General features: G+C 30.6%; 1 protein-coding gene across 1 annotated transcript; it reads left to right on the forward strand.

Annotated features, from left to right (window-relative positions):
- Positions 1-8,465: 8,465 nt before the first annotated feature.
- Positions 8,466-9,524, forward strand: LOC130963078 (uncharacterized). The gene is made up of 2 exons (XM_057889228.1): positions 8,466-9,139; positions 9,188-9,524. The coding sequence occupies exons 1-2, from the start codon at positions 8,466-8,468 to the stop codon at positions 9,522-9,524; spliced, it is 1,011 nt and encodes a 336-aa protein (XP_057745211.1).
- The last annotated feature ends 448 nt before the right edge of the window (positions 9,525-9,972 follow it).

Here is a 9,972-nt window from a genome sequence, read left to right on the forward strand (position 1 = left end):
GACAATTGAAGTTGAGGAGTTCTTCTCTTGTTGTATCGGAAAATTTAATAGAAGGTTGAGAAATTCTTTCGATTCAATTTTCAAACTATGGCGTTGACAAATTAAGTTGAGGAGTTCCTTTTTTGTTGCGTCAAGAAATTGAGTAAAAAATAGAGTGATTCTTTTTGTATTCAATATCAATCTATCCTATTTATTTTATTTCAATTTCAATATATTTTTTTTATTCAATTAAATTATCATCTTCTTATTTATCCTTTTATTTCTTTACCATTCATCTAACACTTTTTTCATAAATCGCAATTTCGGATAATATATAAGTTTAAGACACACATGAATAGAAGTTATAAGTTGTTTTAGATAATAGTTATAATAAGTGACCATAATTTGATAGTTGACTCAATAATTTCCTTGCCAATTTCTTTGGTTAATTAATTTTATCGTTATTGACCAATTAGGACAATTTTCTTATTTGTCACATTATATGAGTTTACTCACAAGTCACAACTAGAAATGGAGGTGGGTCGCGCTATTCGACAGGAGTTTATACTTCCGTTCGTTTTAAATTTGGTTTGACTCATTTTATTAAACATGTCAAATTTAGGTTTATGTAAAGTCTATTAATTAGAAAAGTCAGGATATAAATTAAAAAAAATTTATAAAATTCGTTAAGTCGGTTTATTTTTCTATTTTGTAAAAGTAAATTATTTTTAATTTAGACTTTTAACTATTCACTTATATTAAACACAAAAAAAAACTAAAAAAAATCAATTGTTAAAATTAATTATGATTGTAGCATTTTTTTAAAAAAAAAGTTTATAGATTTTAAGTATTATTATAATATGTGACTAACAATTGATATATAAATGAATTATATTTTATAAATAAATTTTAAAATGTATCTAATGTCAATTTAAAAATTTTAAAGTTTATTGTTTTGAGTTATAATTTACTAAACAGACTTTTTAAATAAGCTCATAGGCTTATCAAGGTTTAAACAAGCTAGGCTCGAACTTGGAAAAAAAAACAGTTTATAAGAGGTAATAGGCCAAAATTTGAGTCATCTATTTACAATATGGGCTAGGCTCATCAAAGCTAAAGCTTGGCTCGATTTGGCCCATTTTCACCCTTATTCACAAGAAAGGGTGAGGGATTATCCGACGGAGAATTGTACTTGGCTCGTTTTAGGCTCGGTTCGATTCGACTTATTTTATTAATTAAGCAGGCCAAACTTGGATTTTTTGTAAAGTCTATTAGTTAAAAATGTCAAGTCATAGGTTTTAAAAAAACTTATGAAACTTATTGGATTGACTCGTCAAAATATTTTTTTTCTGTTATAATAAAATATTTTAGTTTAGACTTTCAATTATTTACTTATACTAAACGCAAATCAAAACAAAAAAAAAAATCAATGGTCAAAATTAGTTAAAATTATAGCTTTTATGTTCAAAGAAAAAGTTTATGAATTGTAAATAATTATAATATGTAACGATTAATATATAAATGAATTATATTTTATAAATTATAAATTTTAAAATGTATTTAATGTCAATTTAAAATTTTTAAATTTGTTATTTACAGTTATAAGACTGTTTAAATAAGTTTGTAGAATGTCAAGTTTTAAACAAAATAAGTTCAAACCTAAAAGAAAGTCTATGAAATGTGACAGATTTAAATTTGGTCTATTTATCTACATCATAGACTAAGCTCATTAAAATTAAAGTTCGACTTAACTTATTTTATAGAAAACTTTGAAAATGAACTCCAACAAAGATTTTTTTTATTAATTGAATTTGATCATTTTTAACTACTAATTGTTTGTTATTTTTAGTTTAATTATCATTTTTAATTTCTTTAATTGTTGTTTCACTTTATTAATTGTTTTAAGTTTTGTTGCATATCATGAAAATCCCAATTCCATAGTCAACAATAATCGGCGACACACTTAACAAATTTTAATAGTAAAAACAAAAATATACTAAAATAAATTTTATTAAGTTGGATATCGATATCTATATTATATATACTAAAAGAACTAAAGCTATGTATTAAAAAGCATAATGATCTAAAATAAAGAAAATTTAATTTACAGTAATTTTTCTTTCTTTATTTTCAAAATCAATAAATATTTTTTATTTAATTTTGGTACCTTGTTAGTTTAAAAAAATTTTATGTCTCCATTTTATTATATATTGTCATGTAAAAAAAGTAATTATTGTTTTATATTTATTACATAAATAACTATAAAAAAATAAATGTGATTAAATGATTATATAAAAAAAATTTATATTATCAATACATTAAAATTTAATTTTATGTTTTTAATAATTACTCTACTACTGATCACAATTTTTATGTATTGATTACCACCAACTCAATTAGAATATCCATTCGTTATAATATTTATGGCATAAAAAAAATTTTTTTAGCCAAAATAATTATTATAAGTAAAATCATTTAACAATTAAGATAAAAGAAAATACTATATAACTTTAAATAAAAATATAACTAATATATAGGTATTATTTTTTTATCTCAATTAATTTTTGAAGGGTACAAAACACTAATAATTTCACTTATATTTAGAAAAACAAAGCTTCAAATTGGTAAGTAACTAATTAATTAGTTTTAAAATATACATTATCACTATTTATTATTTTTTATTGAGTTATTGATTTAGTTATTTATTTATAATTTTGATACTATATTAAATTTAATAAATAAATATTATATTACTGTAGGTTAAGTTTAATGAAATAATTTTTTTAACATGAACCTCGAAAAATCATTATAATTTATTATGTGGCCAAAGACAATATAATAATGAGGACATATATAGACATTCATATACCAGGACATATATACATTATTATTATTATTATTATTATTATTATTATTATTATTATTATTATTATTATTATTATTATTTTGTAAAACTCTAAGGCTTTGTTTGGATATAGAAAGGAAAATAGAAAGAAAAATAATAAGAGGAAAGAAAATGAGAGGAAAGAAAATAGAAAGAAAAGTAGAGTTATTTGTATGTTATTTGGATTAAGAGAAAATGGATGAAAAGAAAATAGAGAGAAAATTTTCTTTTGTTTGGACTTTGGATTGAAAGAAAAGTGAGAAGAAAAAAATCATAATATACATTAATACCCTTATTTATATTATATGTAAATTATAATTTATTAATATATTCAAGTTATTTTTTTAATAGAAAAAATCATTCAAATTAAATTTTAAGATTTTAACATATTATTTTTGTTAATAACAACAATTTTTTTTAGATTATTCTCTTCTATTATCTTTTAAATATGGTAAACAAAAAATTATCATTATTTTTTAAATATATACAAATAAATAATTTTATAAAAGACTAATAAAAATTATTCCTAAGTTACACCATTAATTTCTTTAATTATAAGAAAAATATGAAGTTTGATGGGACAATAAAATTAGGAAAAATATAAGAGATGATTTTCAAATTTGAAAGGAAATGAAATAAAAAATTTTGATTTTTTTATTAAAGAGAGAGTAAATCCATAATTATATCATTATTTTCTCTTCTTCTTTAGCTGGTTTTTGGTAGACTCCACTTTACTTTTTTCTTTTCCTCTTTATTTTTTTTGGTAAACCAAATAATGAAAAATTTGATTTTTCACCCATTTTCTTTTCCTATATTTTCTTTCCCTCTATATTCTTTTGAAACAAACACATTGTAATGGGGGCAAGTGCTCCTCACTTACAACTGTGGGTCTATTTGAAAATAGATTCTCTAAAGTTTTATTAATAATTGAGAAAACAACGTATGATTTCTAACTTTTTAATATTTTTTATATATTTTTTGTTTTACTTATAAAATTAATTATGAGAGATCATATTTTATTCTTTCAATTATTAAAAAAATAGAGAAAATTTATTTCCAAATCTATTTTAGATCATAATTAGGGGTAAAAAGCAGACCATGTCAAACTAGGTTTTGCTTTTAACAGGCATGGTCTATCATATAGTTAATTAGCTTGGGTCTAACTTGCAGTCTGTTATAGATTTTTTTTAAAGTACTAAGCCTAGTTTATTATTTAGTCTGGCCTGACCTGTAACCTGTTAAAAGACTTAATAATTTTTTTATAAAAATAAAAATATTATTTAAAAAAATTATTTTTTAATAAAAATATTTATATATAATATGTCTAATTTAATATTTATAAAATTTTTTCAAAATATTTAAAATATTTAAAATATACAAAAGTATTTATAATAAAATATAATAAATTTAAAATATCTATAATTGTGTTAGTAATAAAAAATAATTTATATATTTAATTATGTTTTAACAGGCCAAGCAGGCCTGACAGACCAATAAGACTAATTAATGAGGTTGAGTTTGATCTATTAACATATTAAGGCTTTTATGAAAGCTTAAATTTGTGCCTATTTTATAATAGACCAGGTCAAGCCATGCCAAATACAGACCAGACTGCAAGCTCCTAACAGACCGTCTGGCCTATTTCCATCCCTAACCATAATGAGATTTTTTTGGAGGATGACTCAAAATAAATTCCTAATTTAATTTTAAATCCGTGACAATTGTTTCTAAATTTCAAATTTGATAGGGACTTCAATTTGAAAATTTTACTACAATAATAAAGAGCTTGTTATTTTATTTTCCATGCCGATTTTTTAGACATCAATTTTTTGATGTCATTGCCAAATAAGTGCTAGTAGTTGATTATTGTGCATATTATGAATAAATTTACTTGTTTTGTTATTTCTTGCAATTAAGTAAGACATTTGTTCTTAAATATATTTTATAATCATTGATTTCTTTTCTTGAGTAGGATTTTTTTTAATTTTTGTTTGTTGCATGAATCATATGATTCTCAAGTTGAATGTCACGGTCTTTATTTAATTTAAACTTGGCTCAATTTGATCCAAAAATAGAAAGTCTTTTAAGGAATTACGAGTATTTGATATTTCTACTAGTAATACAGAAGATATTGACATAGCAGCCAACCAAAGAAAAACTTTTAAGAAACTACTTGATGTAGCTTTTCAACCTCTACAAATTTGCTATCCCATTCAATGCAAACTTTGAATTAAAGACGTGGGTCATCAATCTTCTCCCTAAATTTTATAGATTACTAACATAAATATCCGTTGAATCATCTTAAGGAATTCCAAGTAGCTAACATGCTCAAGTGCTTGAAGGCAGATGAAGTTGTAGTCAAAGGTCTTTTCTTTTTCTTTCTCCTTAAAAGGGAAGACAAATGATTGGTCCTGTTCTTGGGTGAGTAACCTGGATATAACTCGGTTTCTTACAGTTGATACCGAACTGTTGTCCTCCACACCGAGCTATAGGCTCGGAGGTCCGAGCTTTTCATCCAAAAGTGTGTCACGTTATAGAGAGAACAAAAAGGGAGAGTGTACCTGCAAAGGTACTCCGATACTTAAGTTAGTATTGTGAATTTTTGTGTGTCTTTTGAAAATACCTTACCTTCTTTATATAGGGAGAGGTGTTTGACGGTTTCATCGGTCATGATTATTTGTATTGAAGAGCAGTTATATTGTATTCGGCCATTATGATACTTGGCCAGGTGTTTTGTTCTGAGCTGTACTGTTTGGATGAATCATGATTTATTAAGCGGAACTATAACGCACGATGCCAAGTTATAACTTCATATCGTAACAGCCATATCACAGGCCCCAAACTTGGCCTGAGGATATTTTTAATGAAGCAGGTTGAGCTTTTGATTTGCTATAACTCGGCGAGTAGGCTAGTTTTTGAAGCCCCCAGTTCAACATACTTTATTAAAAATAGTTTGAAATGATAGTTTGGATAAAGGTGATAGTTTTAAATGAAGAGAGAGAAAGATAATGATGGCATTAAAAGAGGTTTTCATGTCTCAAATCCATTTGTATTGTTGATTTGATTATTGGAACGGTTTGATAGAATACAACCGATTATAATTTTGTTTAATTAACTACGTTGGAATCCAAATGGCTTTTTGCAAATCATAACTTCACTTTGGTTAAGAGACGCTTGAGAAGATTACTAATAAGGAAATGAGTAAAAAAGGTACATATCTGTTTTCTGCTCTCTGTGTGTGTTCTTTCTTCTTCATCTTTCTTTTTCTTGTTTTTGAAAATGGGTTTTGAGAAAGAGAAAAAGGATAAATTGGACTGATCATATGACTGGGTTAGTGAAGATGTCAAAATGCGATTTTTTCTGTTTACTAATGATGAAGAGGTGAAAGAAATAGATGTGAAGAAGATAGTTAAAGTAGGTTTTGGAGTGCGTTTGGAGTTGTTACCATATTCTAGTGAGGACCGTATGTTCCAAAGGGGAGAGGGTTTTGAATTCTTTTACATGCATAGCTGTGTTTTGGAGGAGTTGAAAGTGAAGCTTCCATTTTCAGATTTTCATTGTCAAGTTTTAAAGCAGTTGAACTGTGTCCCTCTCAGCTCCATCCCAATGGATGGAGGAGTTGAGAATAAAGCTTCCATTTTTAGATTTTTATTGTCAAGTTTTAAAGCAGTTGAACTGTGTCCCTCTCAACTCCATCCCAATAGGTGGGCTTCTTTGCGAAGTTTTGAGGTTTTGATGGAGTATTTGGAAGAAAAAACCTCACTAGAGCCGTTCTTCTCTATGTTCCAAGCCAAAGATGTTTGGAAAGATGGTTGGATTAATTTAAATAGTTTCCAAAGTTTGCTATTTTTAAATTATATAAGTCCTTCTTCAAGGACTTTAAGAAAATGTATTAAAAGTTAGAAGTGTTGAAAATGATTTTCTATTTTATTTAAATCAGAATTTAGGAAAAAGGTTTCCCTTGTGGTAGTGTTCGGAGTCTCAGAAGATTCTTAGTTTTGAAATAATTAGTCCTAGAAATGAATGCATTATTTATTATTTAGTGGAGGTTGTTAACCGCAAAGAGTTAATCTTAGTTTTTTATTTACTTCAATGGGATGACAATAGGCAAGCTGTGGTAGATTATTTAGGTAAGGTTTTGAAATATAGCTTTGTAGGCATTATTGTAGTATATTGCTAATTGTTTAATTTGATTTTGTGCCAGGTGGGAAGTATCCTGGTGTATCTGCTGCTACTTTGAGAGCTGGATGAAAAGCAAAAACCTTGAAAAGGAAGAATCAACCTCAACCAAATAAGAGGGCTCCCAAAAAGGAAGAAAGTCATATTGAAGAAAAAAAATTTCATGTTGTGGACCTATCTGAAGACTCTGATGAAAATGAGGGAGAGGTTCCCGTTGAGGAAATCCATACTTTTATGGATTATCAGAAAAAATCTCATGATACTGCCGACCATAGTGATGGGTCACCAGTTTGGGGTAAAGACTTTCCCTTTATGGTCGTGGCTGATGAGCTTTGTCAATCGTCGGCAGATGTATCATTGGCAAATGAGGTTGGAGATATCAAAATTTGACCAGTATATGCAGGTATGATTTTGTGTTTATTTCTTTTGTTTTATAACGTTATTTGATTGTGTTTTTGTTTTTGTAAGGTTGTTGGGTTGTGATTGGCTAGCCTGGGTCGTAGCCAGGAGATTAATCATAAGAAGCTCTTTGGACAAAAGGAGAATTCGAGTTTGTTAAAGGAGTAGTTGGCATTAAAAAAGAGTACTATAACTGATTTGGAGGGTAGGTGTCTGAAAAGGATAAAGAATTGTAGGTGATGAAAGAAAGTTATGCGAAAGAGGTTGAGGATTTGAAAAAGAAGGAGGCCGACCTTTCTAGTATGAGAACTCAAGTGATCGAAATTACTGCGAAATTGAAGGATATGGAGAAGAATAAAGAAGCTGAAATACTAGATTCGTTTGTTGAGGGTTTTGAGCGTGCCTCGTTCCAGGCGAAGTTTTTGGTTCCTGATTTCGACTTCTCCTAAATGGATCTGGGAAAGATTGTTCATGATGGAGCAATGGTTGATGATGACGGAGCAACCGAGGATGTTAAATCTCTTTTCCAAGATAATTGAATACTTGAAAAAAGAATGAAAATATTTCAAGCAAATCAAAGAGAGATGAAGAGAAGAAAAAGAATAAAAATAATTTGATCCATGCAATAGAGCTCTCTTTCCCAATGGAAAGAGTTAGGTTTTTTCCATGTATGACGAATCTTTCCGGGATTTTAAGAACTACTTCTTTAAGGTCCGGGCTATTGAAGGAGCCCGACCTTTTTTTTTTGGATGAAAATAATGAGCCCTGCTTTCCCTTAGAGTGGCAGAGGAATGTAGTGGTATCCCGATATACTTGGGAGATGTTGAGCGAGGTCGAGCAGTCCTTTGTGAGTGTTTTGGAGGATATTTGGGGAGAACCTCCCCATTTGGATACTAAAAAGTCTTTGGGAGATCCGTCCCTTATTCGAACTGCTTTGGGTACTGCCTTGATATATCTTGTTATCTTTGTTTTTCTCCTGTTTTTCTTCCTGGCGTGATGAATTTTCCTTTTTTATTTTGCAGAGATGGCCAAGAATAATGATGCCATGAAGGCCTTCAAGAAGGCGAGGAAAGCTACTGCGGCTCAAAATATCTCGGCCCGGGCTGATGGGGAAGGAGCTTTCCAAGCTCCTTTGAAGCCATCTGTGCCGAGCTCTCCTGGCCCGAGGAGAATGATCCCTACACCTCGGGTCCGTTTAGTGGATCCCCCTCAGTCTTCTACCGCTGCTGTGATTTCTTCTTCAGCCGCCCCTCTTCCAAAAAGACCTCGAACTGTTGAACCCTTCAATCTAGATGCCCCAGATTTTGATCCTATTGGTTTTGTGGACCAGCAGATCGCACCTTATGGTGTTCTTTCAATGGATGATGTATCTCTCCTTTATCACTTGGATTTTATAACTCGGAGTAGTGTCAAGATGGCCCATATGGGAGCTGCTTTGTATCGCACTGCCCAAAATCTACCTCTGCATGCTACCAAAGCTTTTATAGAGGAAGCTAAGCGAGAATTTGATCGGATGAAGGGTCTCAAGGAGGAGTTTGAAGCGGAGGTGACTCAACTGAAAAATGAGCTAGAAGGGGAGAAGGCCAGCTCTCTTGCCCTGGCGGCCTCTGTGCGATTGGCTGAGGATGTGGCTTTGAAGAACAAAGAAAGCTATGTCGCATCCTACCGAGAAGTGATACATCTTCGGGATGAGCTAGAGTCGGTCCGGGTTGATTATTCCGAGCTCTAGGGTCATCTTGGGGGCAGCGTAACTGCTGCCTATGAGAACCTGAAGGAACAAGTTCGGGTTATTGCCCCGGAGGTTGACCTTGCCTTGTTTAGCTTGGATAATGTTGTGAAGGATGGCAAAATCGTTCCCGATGACCCTGATGATGATGATGTTGAGCCTCCTTCTGTTCCTTCTACCAAAGTCTCCGTTGTGCCGCCCTCTTCCTCTCAGGCTGCTGAAGTCGTTCAACCTGAGTTCGATCCTGATGTTCAGATCCTGAACCAAGATGATGGGACGGTAGATACAGTGCCTCTTCAGACTCGTCCTCCTTCACCCCGGGATGCTGCTACTGGGAAACCTTTGGACTCTCTTTGATTATTTCTGATGAATTTGTGTATAGCCCGGCCTGTGGGCTTTGAACTCTTTTGTTTTGTAAATGGTGTTTTGTTGACTGTTGATACTTCTGTTGCTTGTTTAGCAACTTTGCTTTGAAAAACAAAGTGACTTTCAAGCTTCCTGGGCTGGTTTTGGCGGCCTCTGAAGCTTGCTGTTATCATAACTTAGTAGTTTTTGTATCCTGTCTTCTTTGCACTCGTCTTGGCACCTTCGTAGGTTTTTATCTGTCATGATTAACTTGATTCTTTGGCCTGACGCTGCTTTCATCAATCTTAAACTGTTGTTTATCGTAATACTGAGATTGCCGATTTTTCAACTTGGTTTTTGTTCGTTTGTAGCCCTTCCTTACTTAAGGTCTCTTCTAAGGGTAGCTTTATCGTGTCGGTTCCTGTCAAATTACTCGGTACTCCTCTTTCTTGGACTTTGT

Source organism: Arachis stenosperma, chromosome 2, assembly GCF_014773155.1.
Source record: "Arachis stenosperma cultivar V10309 chromosome 2, arast.V10309.gnm1.PFL2, whole genome shotgun sequence".
In the NCBI taxonomy this organism is placed as follows: Eukaryota; Viridiplantae; Streptophyta; class Magnoliopsida; order Fabales; family Fabaceae; genus Arachis; species Arachis stenosperma.

Bases quoted from the DNA above. Each gene is read 5' to 3' on its own strand.
- LOC130963078 (XM_057889228.1), top strand. From the start codon at position 8,466: ATGGCCAAGAATAATGATGCCATGAAGGCCTTCAAGAAGGCGAGGAAA. The intron at 9,140-9,187 runs GTCGGTCCGGGT...TCTTGGGGGCAG, and splicing joins CATCTTCGGGATGAGCTAGA to CGTAACTGCTGCCTATGAGA.